The sequence below is a fragment of the Nicotiana tabacum genome, chromosome 3 (genome assembly GCF_000715075.1).
Source record: "Nicotiana tabacum cultivar K326 chromosome 3, ASM71507v2, whole genome shotgun sequence".
Taxonomy (NCBI): domain Eukaryota; kingdom Viridiplantae; phylum Streptophyta; class Magnoliopsida; order Solanales; family Solanaceae; genus Nicotiana; species Nicotiana tabacum.
This window is the reverse complement of record NC_134082.1, coordinates 189,040,466-189,061,349: the sequence shown is the minus strand read 5'-3', so window position 1 is coordinate 189,061,349 and position 20,884 is coordinate 189,040,466. Positions and strand designations below refer to the sequence as shown.

General features: G+C 41.3%; 1 protein-coding gene across 3 annotated transcripts; it reads right to left on the bottom strand.

Moving 5' to 3' along the window:
• Positions 1-677: 677 nt before the first annotated feature.
• LOC107765898 (putative 3'(2'),5'-bisphosphate nucleotidase, mitochondrial) lies at positions 678-20,861 on the bottom strand. 3 transcript variants are annotated; one of them, XR_012708076.1, is made up of 10 exons: positions 20,638-20,854; positions 20,443-20,560; positions 19,725-19,827; positions 8,226-8,434; positions 7,519-7,578; positions 5,628-6,010; positions 4,114-4,192; positions 3,145-3,216; positions 924-1,202; positions 678-793 (listed from the first exon to the last, which is right to left on the bottom strand). XR_012708076.1 is itself a non-coding variant. In XM_075250330.1 (9 exons), the coding sequence occupies exons 1-9, from the start codon at positions 20,721-20,723 to the stop codon at positions 1,053-1,055; spliced, it is 1,245 nt and encodes a 414-aa protein (XP_075106431.1). In that variant the 5' UTR covers positions 20,724-20,861; the 3' UTR covers positions 816-1,052. The 3 variants fall into 3 exon arrangements, 2 of the variants coding, with proteins under 2 accessions (XP_075106431.1, XP_075106430.1); XM_075250330.1 differs by lacking the exon at positions 678-793 and having other exon boundaries at positions 816-1,202; positions 20,443-20,545; positions 20,638-20,861; XM_075250329.1 differs by lacking the exon at positions 678-793 and having other exon boundaries at positions 816-1,202.
• Positions 20,862-20,884: the final 23 nt, after the last annotated feature.

Sequence of the window (20,884 nt, the reverse complement as noted above, 5' to 3'; positions counted from 1 at the left end):
GAGCTTTCAGTGCAAGAAACATGAGCCACAAATAGTGTCTGGTCTCAGATACGTAGAGCACGAAGGACAAAACTGGGAACATTTAATACTGTCACAAGCATAAGTTCTAGTTGGCCACGGTTAATGTGACAAATAGTTTTTGTTAAATCTTCGTATAAATGCCAAGTATAAGGGATTTGACTGTAAGTCTGCAACAGAATTGTTCAATTTCTGAAGTGGATGAATTTTGGAGGAAAACCAAAAAAGTTGGATTTAGATTAGTTTCTTCGTGAAAGATAAGGCAAAAGACAAGAATGTAGCAGTCGTTCGTAAAAAAAACATCTGCATAAGCTAATAATAGATGCATGGTTTCAAGTTTAAATTGCTTTGCTGTTATAATAGAATTGCAATGCTTTGAGTTCAAACCACAATGATTTCCTGACCATTGTCTTCTCAGTTAAAACCTTCCCTATTCCCTTTTTCACTGTATAAAAATTGCGTAGAGAAAATCCAGTTGCTATGCCCCAACGATTGCATGTAGAAGAGATATCGGAAACTATTAAGAGTGATATATTAGAAAACTAGATAGCCTCTGGCTTAGAGTTTATAAGAATCAAGTGCAAAAACAGTGACTCCACACGATTGCATGGATAGGTGATAATGCAGTCTGTTTCAATCACGAAGCTGTTTGAACAACATTTTCCGGACTCAGAAATCCTACTTGAATAAATAAAAACAATAAACGGGTAACATTCCTTGTGTTGCAACAGCTTCTGATGAAAGAATTAATGACAATGCACTTCGGCAGTGTTACCTATTCAGTGTACACCAATAAATGAATCATTCTTTATGAAAATTCACTGCTTAAAGGATTTTAAGTTGAACTGAGCCACTTGAGGCCCAAAGAATGCAAGTATGCTAATAAACAAAGTCAATATACTGACATTGATTAATACTTGAGGTATAATTTGTCACAAGAATGCCCAGTGCAATTAATCAATTTGATGGAGTGGAAGCGATTAGTCAGACCATCTCGCTATGTCTGCTATGAATGACAAGAATGCTGAATTCCATCAAATAACTGGTGAGTTGGAGGAGATCAATCCAAGTATCTCGTTATGTAACCTATGATTTGTCACGAGAAAACCACCAGAAGGAAATATAGTTCTCCGTGCAATTTGATCTGCAGCAAAATCAATTGAACTTCCTTCCCAGTCAGTCACCTGAAAAGATTTTGCACATAATGAATAACTAGGAAAAACAGCAAGTCGGACCCGTTTATTTTACAAAATAAAGAATTCTGCAAAACAGGATTCATGTTAATTGATGTATAGTCCCACACGTCCCCTCAAGTTGAAGGACAAAGGATATAGTTAAAGCCTTAACAAGGAGAAGAATCAAGCAAAGAATCAAAGGGCACAAAATTCTCCCTTGCTTTACATCCTATTGTGCCAAATAAACAAGCAGTGGCGGACCCAGGATTTTATACAAGCGGGTTCAGTCAAAGAGCATAGTAGCCATTTGTATAAACGGCACCGGTAAATAAAATTTGCTCACTAAGTTTCGTTCATCATGTGACCTCAAAATAAAGTCATTGGCACTCATTTTTTAATCAAATGTGAGAATTTTTTTTAAAGGAAAACTATCTACTTTTAAGTTTTGTAATTTTATCTATATATATAAACAAATTTTACTTCAACAAATTTATTAATCTTAACAAAAAAATTAACCAACTTAAAAATCTTATAACTCTAAGAAATTTAACATAATAAGTATTTACAAAAAAAGTAAAAAAGGGAATTATGAACTAAACTAATTGATATAAACTTTTAAAGTAAAAGAATAAACACTAAACTAAAATTTTCAGTATAACACACATAAATGATTCCAACATATATGAACTAAACTACATTAAAAAAAATTACAAATAATCTCAACAAAGCATTCTCATGTTTTAGCAGAAACTATGAAAGAGAGAACCAAAATTCACTTAATGGAAAGAGTTTTTTTAAAAAAAGTAAAATAGAGTTTAATAAGAATAACTATTGTGAATATAAGCAAAGAAAAGAAATCAAAAGGAGAAATAAGAAAAGAAGATATAACAGAAAATAGCAAGGTAATAATAGGTGATGGAAAAAAAGGTAAGAGGTACAATAGTTATATATAACTGGAACATAAAAATGCAATGTGGAAAAAGTTTAAGTACGACGATTCAGCGGAGGATCGACCTTGTGACCTCCACCCAAATTATGAACCCTCTTAGCCACTGCTCTGCAGCTTCCATTTGTGTTAAGTGGGTTCATATCTTATAATATTATCTTCTTTTATGATTTTCTGATGAAGCTAACAACTGAAAATAATTATTTTTTTTAACGAAGCGGGTTCAACTGAACCCCCTTGGTATAAGGTGGGTCCGCCCCTGTAAACAAGGCTGCGAGCAGGCTACATCTGAAAGTTGTACACGCTATGGGGAAGTATCAATACTAGTGCATGGAGGGTCATGTAAGGATCGATATGATAGAAGAGCTACAGTATTTTATTTCATGCATTTGTTGCCTCTGATTAACAAAAGAGAGTTTGTATCAGGTAGCACATAGTCATTATCATATCTAAGAAGAAGAATCCTAATAAGATCACACAGAAATATGAAGACCGTTCCTTTTGTGTGATCTGCTAGCAGTTCACAGATATCTTGTCATTCATGCTTCTTTTTAGCTTAATAAATGTCTTTTGTGTCTATCAGAGATGAAATTTATCATCTAAGAAGGATTAAGGATATATTCCACTCAATTATTCTTCAAACTCTGTTTTCTTTTAAGGCAAACTGCAGGAATTATGCTTTATGGTATGATAAATTTCACCTCCCAACCATTTCTCAAATTTCAAATATATCCATTAGATCTTGATCATGAACCTGCATTAGACAGTAGCCAAAAGAAAAAGAAGATGACGCCTACATCTTGAGATATGCACAAGGTAGTTGTCATCCTAGTATATTTATGTAGGTTTACCAAATATTACACCAGCTGTTCTGTTTTTCTCCCAAGAACTGGTTATAAATGGAAATTAGCAGCCGGCAACTTAAGACGAATGCATATGCAGAAAGGAATACCAACAGAGAGATGCATCGACCACAGAAAGGAATAGTAATAGAGAGATGCATACCTTTCCCCCAGCTTCATGAACACATATGATTCCGACAGCATGGTCCCAAGCAGGGGCATAGCCAGAGATTTTCTACAGTGGAGAGTCATATGTTCATATCAGAATGTTGAACACCCAAAAGAAAGCATACGCTAATTCAATGATCTAGTGGAATCAATATAATGGTTGAGTAAATCCATTAAACTTAAAGTAACCAATAAAGGAAGAGAGAAACAACTTTATGAGAAAAATTCAAATGTCCATGAAGTTATTTTCGTTTAATTTTGTTCTCCGCCAATAATTGCAGTATATTGTTGTTGAATGTGACAGGGCAAATGCATTTTTATCCATCTGTATTTCTAATAAAAAGTATATACGAAAATAAATTGCTTGTTATGCAGTTGTAATGGGAACCTCAAAAGGTTCGTTTCTCCCGATAACTTTAGACAAGGGACTATAAACCAAACAAGTATGTCTTTCTCGTAATCTCAAGAAACCACGAAATATCCTATTTTCCTTGTGTTCTAAATGTATAGCATTACCCATGCAACTTCGCTAACTAATTCTCTTGTTACAACACCAACCCAAGCTAGCTAGGGTCGGCCATATGAATCCTCAGTTTCCATGTTGTTCCATATGACCAGTCTCAATCCAATATTCAGAAAATTAGTTTCTCTAGTACCAGAAGTATTTTTTTTCCTACTAGCGTACAAATCATTAAAAGACTACTAATATTGGACCTAAAGTAAATATACAATTTAATTTTATTGTTTATAGAAAATTAACCAGGGTGAAATCTGTGCTAGCCCAGAATGCACATCATAAAACATATTGATTAACCACAGAGCCTTTGAGGTTGCTGTTATTTGACCCCACTCAAACTATAAGTGGCTCCACTTATGGGTCCCAAGCCTACATTTTTAGTGACATGAGGCATAAACTCACTTGACTGCAGTTATCTGCATACAATCTGTGAGATTAAAAAATCACCTTCATAACTTTTCTGGTTGTTGCACGAAGAAGAAAAACTGATGCTCTACCAGAAGCCACCATCATATATTTGCACAAACTGCAGAGCAGAAAGAAATTGCATTAAGGAATGTGCAAAAACCATCAAAGAAATGTGAGAAAGTAACTACTTTCTATCCCTAAAAAGAGAGTCAGAAGAAAATGTAATAAATTTACAATTCAACTATTCATCCTATAAGGGAGTCTAAGTTAGAGCATCACTAGAAGAACATACAGAATACAACCGTTGTGATTCTGTCCTGAGGTAACGTAAAATAGGCTCCCTCAATCTCTAATGGATGTGATTCATGAGCCTCTGTCGAAAATAAATTAAATGTTGGTAACTCAGTAGCCAACCAAAATTCCAAATACACCTAATACCAAAATATTGCTAAGAAACAAGTTTCCTTCAGAGAAAGAGGGTGGTGGTATTCGCTGGTGCTCTGACAAGACTAATCAAACAGATTAACGACAAGTATAATCGTCAAATATTGATCATTTCAGATGGATGTCAACAGCAGAATTAGCGTGTCTTCACAGAGGTCAAGCAACTGAGGATTATAAGCTTTTGCAAAAATTAACAAGAATCAGAGGCTATTCGATATAACTAACTTGAAGACAACTTATGTAACCAATGTCCTGCTAAATTATTTCATGTATGGACTTTGAAGAAAAGCAAACACCAAAATATCACACTGTTCAGTAAGAAATTGTCAAAAGCCTGTAGACTGCCACCCGCAGAACATTACTCTACGTAAACATGAGCTTATGACATGAGGGACCATTGTACACAAAGAAACAAGTATCTAAAGGTGTAGCTACAATTTTAGCAATTTTGGTGGAGAAAGAAAGCTTAACATTACTGGCACAAATAAGAAATCCTGAAACAGAGAAACACTAAGATCAAAGGATAAAAATATGCCAGAGGTGGTGGAAAATATTCGTCCAGATGTTTCCCTTCCCAACTGTGGTTCAGACAATTTGATGATCATGAACAAACATCAACTCCTTGTACAAAGGCACCACTGTTAAGATATTCACTGTATTTGTATGCATAAGATTTGTAGTAATAGAGGTCTTATATTATGCTTAGATCATATCAGCTTAAATCCTATCAGAAATCACAAGTATGTTTCCAACATGTGAAGGATATGCCAGTCAGATGTAAAAGCAGTTTTATCACATGTTGCCCTATTTAAGTGTGCTTGTGACCCGTTTTCCAACAAAAATGCTATAAAAGGATCATTCAACTAATATTAATTTACTTCAGCTCCACATTTATCTAACATAGTTTTCTTACAAGGCTTAGTATCACAATTTTTATGTAATTGTCAACTCCTAATTCAAAATGCATCCACGAATTCGGAGGCCCATCCTGTTTGAAAACAATACATAAATGTCAACTGTAGGCAAGTGAGAATTTCTCATGACACATCTAAGCAACAATTTTTGCTAACAAAATGTTTTAACAATAATCTTTGACATGAAGACATCACCTTCCACAGCATGCAGGCACAAGAAGAATGTCCCCTTTCCCTATTTTATCAGAGTTTGTTTTCGCATTAAATGAGGATGATAGAGGCAAAGATTCCCATTTTTGACTTTCTGGAGTACAAAAACGTGCCTCCTTAAGTACTTGGCACCCATCGACATAGCATCTTGTCCAACTTTGAGGCAACTTGATGGTTAACATGTCTGACAACCTTTGTTTCCATGTTCCACAACCCAAATGAGAAACCATGATCATCCCTGATCTGGAGAAATTGCTTCCAGTTTCTTGGACCCCGGTGGCACGATTAACAAAATAGTCTTCTTCCCAGTTAGGACACCCCATAACTCCCAAGACAATCTGTCCTTCAACCACAAGAGCCAAAGCCACCTAACAACAAAGCTTAGCCAAATAAGTTGAAGAAACAGTAAGAGGTATAATCTCAATTCAAGCAACTGACAAATCCTAGAAGAAGATGCAATAATTAAAAGCTATGTATATAATGTAGGACTCTTTAGTTACAAAGACTTCTTGTTTGGAGAAAATTAATTACCTTAACCTGAAACATCGCGCTATCAGAGAAAGTAGAATGAAACCAAAGAGGATGAGGGGATACCAAATGGAAAAGTTTGATGTGGATGAGACTTAAGATTAACAGTACCACACTTTCTAGTGTTATTCCAAAATAAAGGTTTTCCCCGTGTAACATCATTCCCCGGTCCTTTTTGGATTGATCTGAATTCTTGCCAGTTTGATGGGTAGAAGAGAACTTACTGAAAGTGATGGAACTAATAGCACCCACCCTATAGAGTATTTGATTGAAAATTAGTAGGCTGCTGGTAATAGATGAACTACAAGCGAAATACATCAAAACCTTATAGTGAATAGGATAGTACTAGTAGATAATCTGCATCTTTCAGGATTTTTCCCTCTCAAGTGAAAAGTCACCTATTATGTGTCTACAACAAACAAGGAAATATCATGATGAACCGCTATTAATAAGAACATAAGACACTTCTTTATTTTTTACTTCACCAAAATTTCCCACGAGATTAGATGCCAAATAGATTAACCTATTCTTCTCTTTTTCTGCACATATCATATTTTGCAGGGTTACAAGATTAAGGGCATGTTGTATCACTAATGTGAAATTGCCAACCAAAGACCAACTTGAAAATCTGTACACCTCATAACTTTGAGGATCACTGTAACAGCTGCTATCTGAATTAACATTTGCGCTTCATAATACATAGGTTCCATACGATTAAAATCAATTTTCCCATCCATGTTATTATTGCATTTTCTACTGATGCTTCCATATTATCACCAGCAATATCATCTATTTCGCATGGAAAGGTGATAGCTCAAATTCTCATCATTATATTATCATCCTCAAGAAAGCTTGACCAAATCAAGATTTCTGCTGCAACAAATCTGAACTTAACTGACTATAGAGCAAAATCAGTTGGAGTGATTATACAAGTATAGAGAGCAGATTTCCTGACCCACTGACAGCTGAAGGCTAGTATTGGTGCTCCACGAGGGATTGAGGAAGATGCATAAAGCTGTTAATATTTAAACAATACTGCTAATTCCTTGAAAGTTCATTGTATCTAAGTGGCTTACTCAGAAAATCGTGTCTCTCAACCTCAGCAAGACAAGAAATAATGGCCAACGAGCACAATGGGCAAAAGGAAGAGACTGATTTGGAGATAATCCCACACGGCTATTACTTGCTACCTTTAGCCATTGCCATGGAAAACAACCTCACATGTTAAGCTGTTCTCTTCATTGAAATTCCTCTCCTCCTTGTTTTTATGTTGGTTGGGAAGTAAAAAGAACATATTAAAGACGCTAAAGAAAGAATAGTAAGAGAAAAATAGAGATTAAGGACATACCACATAGAGAGCTTCAACACCTTTAACAAACCCTCGTGTCCCATCAATGGGATCTAGTACCTGTACCAGGTCCATGAAATTTTACAAAATAGTCCACAACCTCGTGATAGTAAAATGCAATCACAAATTCAGGTTCTGTTACATTTCATTAGTACGGAAGCTAAGATGTCTTTTTCTTGAGCATAAAAAATCATCCAGAGTATAGACACCATCAGACTAGAAAAAGCACTTTCCACATCAAATTAATTGAACTATAAGCCCTTAATATCTTAGTGTACTAATATTAGCAAATAACTGTTGGCATTTGTGCATGGAAGTACAGGACATTATCTGGTATCTGAGAATTAAAAGGAGGCAGTATATATCACGAAATAGGGACTATCAAAGGCCATGTAAATCTTCTGCTTCCTTCCTCTTGACAGCATGATAGTTGTTTATTCGGACGGTCTGATACTTGTTTTTCCTTGTCATAGAAGCAAAAGTATATCTATTTGCCTTTCAATGACTTCTCAAATATTAAAAAGATACCAATAACTAAATGTACATGTCAGAAAAACAAAATGAAAAGGTGTATCCCCCAAAGTGGAATTAGAAAATCTGTTGTTCCCTTTCCGAGGAATTCCCCCCTTAATGTGAAGGTTTCAGAGAGATGAATATTTTATCCGTGAAAGTTAGTGAATACTGCTCTAAAGTCGATCTCAACTTACCCAGTATGTGGCTGGCTTTGGCCCAAAAGTACAGGCATCCTTTCCCCCTCTGTCAATTGCTTTCAAGACACTATCTTCTGTTGCTTTGTCTCTGAGAGTTGCTTTATCCACAACCACATCAACCACTGATCCGATTAGATTAGTTGACCGCAAGAATGATGAATCCTCTTCAGCCACCAAAGGAATGGAAGGGAAGAGTCTGTTCATCTCTATCAGAATAGGATGTGATAGAGTAAGAGAAACAATTCAGCTCTGTTCCAAGAGAATAAAGAAAGAGTCAGAAGGGAAAGAAGATAGTGTCCATCATGTCTGATCATTCTTAAACAATTTGATAGCTGATTAGGTACATTTTTATGTAACAAGAAAAATGCATGCCATGGGTATTTATTGCTTTGGCTCAAAGTAAAGTGTTCATATCTTCCTCAATAGATTATTGGCGGTTGCTTTGGATGTTATAGCAGAACGTTAGACAATTAGAGGGAGGTTCCATTACCGTATCAATCTAGCATACAACCTTATTTACTCTATGAAGCAAAAAGTATGACGACCGGCCGGTCGTCTTAAGAATTAACGCCCCGATCCCCTATTAACTGCTTTCCCCAAGTTTATTTCTGCTAATGTGAGTTGCCGAGATGTTCGGTTTTGAGTTTCGGGGAGTTTTGGGACACTTAGTCCCTAAATGAGAGTTTAAGTGTTGGAAAGTTGACCGTAGTCGGAACAGTGTGAAGCCGGCCTCGGAATTTCTGTTAGCTCCGTTGGGTGATTTCGGGTTTAGGGGCGTGATCGGATTGTGTTTTGGAGGTCCGTAGCTAATTTAGGCTTGAAATGGCGAGAGTCAAATTTTTGAAGTTTCCGGTCCGATAGTGAGATTTTGATCTAAGGGTCGGAATGGAATTCTGAAAACTGGAGTAGCTCTGTAGTGTTGAATGTGACGCGCTTGCAAAATTTTAGGTCGTTCTGACGAGATTTGATAGACTTTTTGATCGAAAGCATAAGTTAAGAGTTCTTGGAGTTCTTAGGCTTGAATCCTATGTTAAATTGGTGATTTGATGTTGTTGTGAGCGTTCCGAAGTTTTGAACAAGTTTGAACGATGTCATGGATGTGTTGGCACAATTGGTTTGAAGTCCCGGAGACTCGGGTGAGTTCCGGGTAGGTTCCGGGATGTTTTAGGCCAAAAATCATAGCTGTTGCAGGTCCAAAAGAGTTGCAGGCCTCGGAACCCACCAGTGCGGTCCACACAAAGTCCAGTGCATCTGCGGTGGGGGCTGTGCGACCGCACAAAATGAAGTGCGGTCCGCGGTGAGGAAAATTTTACTGGCCCTACTTCGGAAGCTCATATCTTTTGATCTACAAGGAATTTTGGGATGATTCAAAAACGAAAGTTGTAGCCCTTCGTGTCTAGTTTCCAGAAAGGTAAAGAAATCACAATTTGGACATCTGTAGCGAAAGTTATGGCCAAAATACTAAAGTCTGTCACTGCAGTCAAAATCTGTGCAGACCGCACTGGTTTTGTGCGGACCGCGATCGTTTTTGTGCGGTCTGCAGAGGTGGAAATCCGGGGGGGTGCCCTATAAATACGAGGTTTTGGGTTTTATTTCATATTTTGAGCTAGAGAGCTCGGATTTTGGCGATTTTTCGAAAATTTTTCAAGAAATTCATCGGGGTAAGTGATTCTAACTCAGATTTGGCAAGAGTACATGAATGCATCATTGAATTCATCATTTAATTCATGATTTGGGATGGAATTTGGGAAGAAAACTTGTGAAATCTTTCAAAAATGTAAAATGATGATTTGAAGGACCAAATGGTATCGGAATTGGATAATTTTGGTATGGATAGACTCGTGAGGGTATGAGGATTCTGAAAATGTAAATTTTACCTGATTTCGAGATGTGTGCCCGAGGGGCGTTTTGGTCATTTTACATAATTTCGCGTATTAGCTTAGAATTTAATTGTAGAATCAGTTACTTGAAGTGTTATTTACATTATGCAATCGAATTGAATAGATTTGGACTCTTTGGAGTCGAGTACTTGTGGCAAAGACGTGGTGTTGGGTTGATATATTTGGTAATTGAAATGCCTTGTACGTGAGGTGATGAGTGCGTACTTGTGCTAATTGTTGGAAATTCGGTTTTCTTAAGTAATTACTAGTATGTTTCCTTTCTTGTTTCTATTTCTTGCACTATTAAGCCTATTGTTAGCTTAGGAAAACATGTCTAAGTGACTTAATTTGCTTTATTTTCTTCAACCTGCCCTACTTGAATTATGTGCAGCATGCTAGGCTAAAATCACTTGTTGCCTTAATATGAAATTTTGTCATTTCTGGATATCTTCCTGCTGTTGCTGTGTATTTATTTTGGGACTACGGATGTGGGATTCCGGTAGCTCCCCCTTGTCTGTTTACTTTGGGACTACGGGTTAGATTCCCGGTAGATCCCCTGCACATTTACTTTGGGACTACGGGTTAGATTCCCGGTAGATCCCCTTGCACAGTTATATGGAACTACGGGAATGCACCAGGTAGATTCCCACAATACTGGGTATTTACATTTGGGACTACGGATCGGGATTCCGGTAGATCCCCGCGCATTGATAGTTGGACTACGGGACGGGATCCCGGGAGATCCAATGGACAGTTAAATGATGGACTACGGGACGGTATCCCGGGAGATCCACTGGACAGTTGTAATTGAGACTACAGGACGGTATCCTGGAAGGTGCCCCGATTGTTATCTCTGTGTTGAGCTGTTTTTCTTTCTGTGGCTTGTTTGTCTCTGTTCTAGTTCTTGTTGTTCTGTCAATTCTATGTTATTTCTTACAGTTGCACTTATTTATACTATTTTATTCCACACTGTTAACCCTCATATTGTATTTAACCTCAGTAGGGCCCTGACCTTCCTCGTCACTACCCAACCGAGGTTAGGCTTGGCACTTACTGAGTACCGTTGTGGTGTACTCATGCCCCTTCTGCGCATGTTTTTCATGTGCAGATCCAGGTACTGCTGATCAGGCCTACTATCGTTGAGGAAGGCGACTGCTTAGAGACTCCGAGGTACATCTGCCGCGTCCGCAGACCAAGGAGTCCCTTTCTATTCCTGCCTTTAGTATTTAGCCCTTCTGTACTTTTCTGTCCTTTATTAGAAATTCCGGAGTTAGAGCTATGTAGTATTTCTTTTTTCTTAGCTTGTGATTCATGGGTTTCCGGGTCTTGGATTTATGTTTGGTATTGAGAGTTAAACATGGTGTATGCCGAGCGGCACATTTATACACTGTTACTGCTTTGTTTCCATTTTAAATTGTTTACTTCCGCAAGTTTTAGTTTTCTTTCGCAAATTAGGCTTACCTAGTCGTAGAGACTAGGTGCCGTCACGATGGTTCATGGAGGGCGAATTAGGGTCGTGACAAGTTGGTATCAGAGCCCTAGGTTCATAGGAGTCATGGATTACAAGCCGGTTTATTAGAGTCTCGTTGATCGGTACGGAGACGTCTATACTTATCTACGAGAGGCTACGTAACCGTTAGGAAAATTCCATTTCATTTGATTTCCCTGTCGTGCGAGATTTTTGACATCACGAATTCTGAACTTTTATCTTATATTCTCTCACCGATGGTGAGGACACGTGCTACCTGAAATGATTCGGCACCCGCGCCCCTGCGAGAGTCGTTAGAAGTTGGGGCCGGAGTAGAGGCCGAGGACGCGCACGTGATGCAGCCAGAGCACCTGCGCGAGCTGCCGCCGAGTTACCACCAGCAGTTCCAGACGGAGTCCAGACACCTAATACGCCTACTGCTACTAATATTCCAGCACTTCAGCAGACTTTGGCACAGTTCATGAGTATGTACACCACTTTGGCTCATGCAGGGTTGCTTCCCATTGCTGCAGCTACATCTTAGGCCGGGGGAGGAGCACAGACTCCCGCCGCCAGCACTCCTGAGCAGCGAGTGCATGTTGAGCAGGTCCCTGAGATTATTCCTGTACCGCCTGCAGTGCCAGCTCAGCCCGAGGACAGGGCAGCTGCTTCCGAGGATGAGCAGTTGAGGCTTGAGAGATTCAAGAAGTACAAGCCTCCTGTATTCAGTGGTCTAGCATCGGAGGATGCTCTGGGATTCCTTGATGAGTGTTACCGCATTCTCCGTACCATGGGTATCTCAGGATCGAGCGGGGTTTCTTTCACTACCTTTCAGCTTCGAGGAGCCGCCTATGAGTGGTGGCGCACCTATGAGTTAGACAGTCCAGATGAGGCTGCTTCACTGACTTGGACTCAGTTTTCAGATCCGTTCGTGAGAGAGTATGTTCCTCAGAGCCTTAGGGATGCATGGTGCGCAAAGATTGAGCAATTGTGCCAGGGTGGTATGACTATTTTAGAGTATGCTGTCCGTTACACCAGTTTGGCTAGGCATGCACCAGCCTTGGTTTCTACTGTTCGCGAGAGAGTTCGCCGATTTATTGAGGGCCTTATTCCCAACATCAGATCTAGCATGGCTCGTGAGTTGGAGATGGATATTTCTTATCAGCAGGTGGCGAGCATTGCTAGGAGGATTGAGGGTATGCATGCTAGGGAGAGAGAGGAGAGGGAGGCCAAGAGGTCTCGAGAGTCGGGCCATTATTCTGGTGCCCGTACCCCAGCTGCAGGTCGTCATGGTAGGGGTTATATGAGTCGCCCTGTTCATTCAGCTCTTCCAACACCCAGTGGTATTCCAGCTCCTCCTAGACCTCAGGAGCCTTATTATGCACCACCGGTATCTAGCGCGCCTCCTGCGCGGGGTGCTTTCAGAGGTCAGTCCAGCAGACCTGGCCCGAGCCAGTCACAACCATCACGTCCTCCCAGAGCTTGTTTTGAGTGTGGTGACACACGCCATATGGTGAGGGATTGCCCCAGACTTGGGAGAGGTGCACCTCCACAGACTTCTCAGCCACAGCGTGCCCCGCAGGGTTCTCAGGCTATGGTTTCAGCTCCAGTTGCTACCCCACCTGCTCAGCCAGCTAGAGGTGGAGGTCGGGGAGGCAGAGGTCGCCCTAGAGCGGGAGACCAGGCCAGATACTATGCCCTTCCTGCCCGTACCGAGGTTGTTGCCTCCGATTCTGTCATCACAAGTATTATACTGGTTTGCCACAAAGATGCATCGGTTCTATTCGATCCAGGCTCTACTTACTCTTATGTGTCTTCTTATTTTGCTCCACATTTGGGTGTACCTCGGGATTCTTTGAGTTCCCCTGTTTATGTTTCTACTCCTGTGGGAGATTCTCTCGTTGTGGACCGCGTTTATCGGTCGTGTTTGGTTGCTCTTAGTGGTTTTGAGACCAGAGCCGATTTATTGTTACTCAGCATGGTCGATTTTGATATTATCTTGGGCATGGACTGGTTGTCGCCCCATTATGCTATTCTTGATTGTCACGCCAAAACCGTGATGCTGGCTATGCCAGGTGTACCACGTGTTGAGTGGAGAGGTACCTTAGATTACACCCCCAGTAGAGTTATTTCTTTTCTTAAAGCTCAGCGTATGGTTGAGAAGGGGTGTGACGCATATTTAGCTTATGTGAGAGATGTCAGTATTGATACCCCTTCTGTCGACTCAGTCCCTGTAGTACGGGATTTTCCCGATGTGTTTCCAGCTGACCTTCCAGGCATGCCGCCTGATAGAAATATTGATTTTGGCATTGATCTGTTGCCGGGCACTCAGCCCATTTCTATCCATCTGTATCGTATGGCTCCTCCTGAGTTGAAGGAGTTGAAGGATCAGTTACAGGAATTGCTTGATAAGGGTTTTATTCGGCCCACTGTATCACCTTGGGGTGCTCCTGTCTTGTTTGTGAAGAAAAAGGATGGTTCCATGCGTATGTGTATTGATTATCGCCAGTTGAACAAGGTTACAGTGAAGAACCTTTATCCTTTGCCTCGTATTGATGATCTGTTTGACCAGCTTCAGGGCGCACAGGTGTTTTCTAAGATTGATTTGCGCTCAGGTTACCATCCGTTGAAGATTCGGGAGACAGATATCTCGAAGACTGCTTTTAGAACTCGGTATGGTCATTACGAGTTCCTTGTTATGTCATTTGGGCTGACCAATGCCCCAGCAGCCTTTATGCATTTGATGCACAATATGTTTCGGCCGTATCTTGACTCGTTCGTCATTGTCTTTATTGATGATATTCTGGTGTATTCTCGGAGTCGGGAAGATCATGAGCAGCACTTGAGGACTGTGCTTCAGACTCTCAGAGATAAGAAGTTATATGCTAAATTCTCGAAATGTGAGTTTTGGTTGGATCAGTGGCATTCTTAGGCCACGTGGTATCGAGTGAGGGTATTCAGATGGATCCGAAGAAGATAGAGGTCGTGCAGAGTTGGCCCAGACCATCCTCAGCTACAGAGATCCGCAGTTTCCTTGGTTTGGCGGGTTACTACCGTCGTTTTGAGGAGGGGTTTTCATCGATTGCAGCCCCTATGACCAGGTTGACCCAGAAGGGTACTCCGTTTTAGTGGACGGAGGAGTGTGAGGCGAGCTTTCAGAAGCTCAAGACAGCTTTGACCACAGCCCCAATTTTGATACTGCCTACAGGTTCGGGGTCTTATATGGTCTATTATGATGCCTACAGCCCCTATGAGATTTATACTGACCATTGGAGCTTACAGCACTTGTTCAAGAAAAAAATCTAAATTTGCGCCAGAGGAGGTGGTTGGAATTGCTAAAGGACTATGATATCACTATTTTGTATCACCCCGGCAAGGCCAATGTGGTGGCCGATGCTTTGAGTCGCCGGGCAGAGTGTTTGGGGAGTTTGGCTTATTTACCAGCATCAGAGAGGCCTATGGTGATATATGTTCAGGCCTTAGCCAGCTAGTTTGTGAGATTGGATCTTTCGGAGCCCAGTCGGGTTCTAGCTTGTGTGGTTTATCGGTCGTCTTTATTTGATCGCATCAGGGAGCGGCAGTATGATGACCCTCATTTGCTTGTCTTCAAGGACAAGGTTCAGCACGGTGATGCTAGGGATGTGACTATTGGTGATGATGGGGTATTGAGGATGCAGGGTCGGATTTGTTGTACCCAATGTCGATGGGCTTCGAGAGTTGATTCTAGAGGAGGCCCATAGCTCGCGGTATTCCATTCATCCGGGTGTCGCGAAGATGTATCAGGATTTGAGATAGCACTATTGGTGGAGGCGGATGACGAAAGATATAGTTGGATTCGTGGCTCGGTGTCTCAACTGTCAGCAGGTGAAGTATGAGCACCAGAGACTGGGTGGGTTGCTTCAGCAGATAGAGATTCCGGAATGGAAGTGGGAGCGGATCACCATGGACTTTGTAGTTGGGCTCCCACGGACTTTGAGAAAGTTCGATGCTATTTGGGTGATTGTGGATCGGCTGACCAAATCCGCTCATTTTATTCCTGTGTGTACCACTTATTCCTCGGAGCGGTTGGTGGAGATTTATATCCGGGAGATTGTTCGTCTGCATGGTATTCCAGTTTCCATCATTTCAGATAGAGGTACCCAGTTCACATCACGGTTCTGGAGAGCCGTTTAGCATGAGTTAGGTACTCGGGTAGAGTTGAGTACAGCATTTCACCCTCAGACGGACGGACAGTCCGAGCGCACCATTCAGATTCTTGAGGATATGCTCCGTGCGTGTGTGATTGAGTTTGGAGAGTCTTGGGATCAGTTCTTGCCATTGGCGGAGTTGCTTACAACAACAGCTACCAGTCCAGTATTCAGATGGCGCCGTATGAGGCTTTATATGGGAGGCGGTGTAGATCCCCGGTGGGTTGGTTTGAGCCGGGTGAGGCCAGATTGTTGGGCACAGACCTGGTTCAGGATGTTTTGGAGAAAGTTAAGGTGATTCAGGATAGACTCCGCACAGCCCAGTCCAGACAGAAGAGTTACGCAGACCGGAAGGGTTGGAGAGCGGGTTCTGCTTCGGGTTTCGCCTATGAAAGGCGTTATGAGATTCGGGAAGAAAGGGAAGTTGAGTCTGAGGTTTATTGGCCCTTTTGAGATATTGGGGCGTGTTGGGAAGGTTGCTTACGAGCTGGTATTTCATGTTTCGATGCTCCGGAGGTATCACGGCAATCCGTCACACGTGTTGAATTTCAGTTCAGTCCAGTTGGACAAGGATCTATCTTATGTTGAAGAGCCAGTGGCAATATTGGACAGGCAGATTAGAAAGCTGAGGTCAAAGAACATTGCTTCAGTAAAGGTTCAGTGGCGAGGCCAGCCGGTCGAGGAGGCGACCTGGGAGACCGAGCAGGATATGCGCAGCCGTTACCCTCAATTTTTCACTACTTCATGTATGTCTCTATGCTCGTTCGAGGATGAACGAATGTTTAAGTGTAGGAGGATGTGACGACCGGGCCGGTCGTCTTAAGAATTAACGCTCCGATCCCCTATTAACTGCTTTTCCCAAGTTTATTTCTGCTAATGTGAGTAGCCGGGATGTTCGGTTTTGAGTTTCGGGGAGTTTTGGGACATTTATTCCCTAAATGAGAGCTTATATGTTGGAAAGTTGACCGTAGTCGGAACAGTGTGAAGACAGCCTCGGAATGGAAATCTGACGGTTCCGTTAGCTCCGTTGGGTGATTTCGGGTTTAGCGGCGTGATCAGATTGTGTTTTGGAGGTCCGTAGCTAATTTAGGCTTAAAATGGCGAGAGCCGAATTTTTGAAGTTTCCGGTCCGATAGTGAGATTTTGATCTAAGGGAATTCCGAAAACTGGAGTAGCTCCGTAGTGTTGAATGAGACGTGCTTGCAAAATTTCAGGTCGTTCGAACGAGATTTGATAGACTTTTTGATCGAAAGCATAAGTTAAGAGTTCTTGGAGTTCTTAGGCTTGAATCCTATGTTAAATTGATGATTTGATGTTGTTGTGAGCGTTCCGAAGTTTTGAACAAGTTTGAACGATGTCATGGGATGTGTTGGCACAATTGGTTTGAAGTTCCGGGGACTCGGGTGAGTTCCGGGTAGGTTCCGGGATGTTTTAGGCCGAAAATCATAGCTGTTGCAGGTCCAGAAGAGTTGCAAGCCTCGGAACCCACCAGTGCAGTCCGCACAAAGTCCAGTGCGTCCGCGGTGGGGGCCGTGCGGTCCGCGGTGGGGGCTGTGCGGCCGCACAAAATGCAGTGCGGTCCGCGGTGAGGAAAATTTTACTGGTCCTACTTCGGAAGCTCATATCTTTTGATCTACAAGGAATTTTGGGATGATTCAAAAACGAAAGTTGTAGCTCTTCGCGTCTAGTTTCCAGAAAGGTAAAGAAATCACAATTTGGATATCTGTAGTGAAAGTTATGGCCAAAATACAAAAGTCTGTCACTGCAGTCAAAACATGTGTGGCCGCAGTCATTTTTGTGCGGACCGCACTGGTTTTGTGCGGACCGCGGTCGTTTTTGTGCGGTCTGCAGAGGTGGAAATCCGGGGGGGTGCCCTATAAATACGAGGTTTTGGGTTTTATTTCATATTTTGACCTAGAAAGCTCGGATTTTGGCGATTTTTCGAAGGTTTTTCAAGAAATTCATCGGGGTAAGTGATTCTAACTCAGATTTGGCTAGAGTACATGAATCCATCATTGAATTCGTGATCTGGGATGGAATTTGGGAAGAAAACTTGTGAAATCTTTCAAAAATGTAAAATGATGATTTGAAGGACCAAATGGTATCGGAATTGGATAATTTTGGTATAGTTAGACTCGTGAGGGTGTGAGAATTCTGAAAATGTAAATTTTACCCGATTTCGAGATGTGAGCCCGAGGGGCGGTTTGGTCATTTTACATAATTTCACGTATTAGCTTAGAATTTAATTGTAGAATCAGTTACTTGAAGTGTTATTTACATTATGCAATCGAATTGAATAGATTTGGACCCTTTGGAGTCGAGTACTCGTGGCAAAGACGTGGTGTTGGGTTGATTTTGAGCCGGTTCGAGGTAAGTGGCTTGTCTAACCTTATGTGGGGACCTTCCCCTTAAGATTGGTATATTTGGTAATTGAAATGTCTTGTACGTAAGGTGACGAGTGCGTACTTGTGCTAATTGTTGGAAATCCAGTTTTCTTAAGTAATTACTAGTGTGTTTCCTTTCCTGTTTCTATTTCTTGCACTATTAAGCCTGTTGTTAGCTTAGAAAAGCATGCCTAAGTGACTTACTTTGCTTTATTTGATTCAACCTGCCTCCCTACTTGAATTCTGTACAGCATGCTAGGTTAGAATCACTTGTTGCCTTAATATGAAGTTTTGCCATTTCTGGATATCTTCCTGCTATTGCTGTGTATTTATTTTGGGACTACAGATGTGGGATTCCAGTAGCTCCCCCTTGTCTGTTTACTTTGGGACTACGGGTTAGATTCCCAGTAGATCCCCCTGCACATTTACTTTGGGACTACGGGTTAGATTCCCGGTAGATTCCCCTGTACAGTTATATGGAACTACGGGAATGCACCCGGTAGATTCCCCAGTACTAGGTATTTACATTTGGGACTACGGATCGGGATTCCGGTAGATCCCCGTGCATTGATAGTTGGACTACGGGATGGGATCCCGGGAGATCCTTCAGACATATATATGATGGACTACGGGACGGTATCCCGGGAGATCCACTGGACAGTTGTAATTGGGACTACGGGACGGTATCCTGGAAGGTGCCCCGGTTGTTATCTCTGCGTTGAGCTGTTTTTCTTTCCGTGGCTTGTTTTGTCTCTGTTCTAGTTGTTGTTGTTCTGTCAATTCTATGTTATTTCTTACTGTTGCACTTATTTATACTGTTTTATTCCACACTATTAACCCTCATATTGTATTTAACCTCAGTAGGGCCCTGACCTTCCTCGTCACTACCCAACCGAGGTTAAGCTTGGCACTTACTAAGTACCGCTGTGGTGTACTCATGCCCCTTCTGCGCATGTTTTTATGTGCAGATCCAGGTACCGCTGATCAGGCCTACTATCGTTGAGGAAGGCGACTGCTTAGAGACTCCGAGGTACATCTGCAGCGTCCGCAGACCAAGGAGTCCCTTTCTATTCCTGTCTTTAGTATTTAACCCTTCTGTACTTTTCTGTCCTTTATTAGAAATTCCGGAGTTAGAGCTATGTAGTATTTCTTTTTTCTTAGCTTGTGATTCATGGGTTTTCAGGTCTTGGATTTATGTTGGTATTGAGAGTTAAACATGGTGTATGCCGAGTGGCACATTTATACACTGTTACTGCTTTGTTTCCGTTTTAAATTGTTTACTTCCGCAAGGTTTAGTTTTCTTCCGCAAATTAGGCTTACCTAGTCGTAGAGACTAGGTGCCGTCACGATGGTTCATGGAGGGCGAACCGGGGTCGTGACAAGTTGGTATTAGAACTCTAGGTGGACGAACATTCTTAATAGAGAAAAAGCATGTGGTAAGACAAATTAAACCTCCAATATGCTTGGTATCTTTTCCGCTTCCCAATTTTATAAAGTATTGTTGGAAACTGCAGCACTTTCAATTCAATAATCAAGGAAAAACTGAAGAAGGTTTCAAGAAAAGCAAATTGAATTACCCAAGCTAACCAAAGCCTGCACGCCGAAATCTGCAATAGTGACTGGGGTTTGGTCCTTTTTCTCAAGAATCCTATCATCATTGGAGAACAATGAGCTCTTCACCTACAACCATAAAAATTAAAAAGCAGAACTTTTAATTGATAAAATGATAACATCACTTGACAGACTACTAATCCCCCAATTTTTTTGTTTGAGCTATTTTTGGAGCTCAAAAGCATACAATAAAATTTCACCAGAACTAAATAACTGATGTTATCTCGTTAGAGAAAAGCTAACAACTTTTGTCTCCAAGATCTATAATCTTTTACATTGAGTACACCGTAAATATGTCACGTACCAAAATTGCAAGTACCAGATCAAAACTTAATTATTGTAGAATAGCAGAGAGGAAGTTCATAATTTCAGGTGCAATAAGCATTAACAGTCTTTCTACATAGGTGTTCAAATGCAATTACAATAACATTAGCACGAAATATTCTCGCATTTGAAAGAGAAACTAGTGTTTTGCTGAAAACAAACTAAAATTGACTAGCAGCAGCATTTCAATCCAATTAACCAAATGCACCTCAAGATAATTAGTTAACTCAATCAGTTAATCAAACAACTAAAAGCCTTAGTCCCAAGCTAGTTAAAGTCAACTGATGAATGTTCTATAACCAACTTTCGATACTAAACTATAAAACTATGTGACTCTGGCTAAATAAAAAGAAATTTTACATCAATGCAAAGACGGCAAGCTCGCTCGACAACATCAACGGCAGCTTCCAACTCTCTATAGTATTTTGCTTTCTGCTCAGGGAAAGGGAGGCTCATACTCGACCTGCAAAGGCAGAAACTGTACACACTTAGGATAGATTAAGACAAGTGAAGTAGCAGCGGCGCAGCGCGAGAAAGGAATCAGCTGTGAGATACCTCACGGCGGCGGAGCATGGGCGAAGTGGCGAACGCCGGAGATAAGTATTAGGGAAACGGACGGCGGAGCACCCGAGGAGATCCATCGAGGTACAATAACTGCTGCTAAAGGTACATGGTTTGTTGTGCTATGGATGGGTCAGCGGGAAGGGTAGGCTTCCAACGGTTGAAATTGGCAGAGGCTCTCCTGTTGAGTTCTTCGCACGTGCTCACTCCAATTTATATTCTCATTTTATTTATACTTATT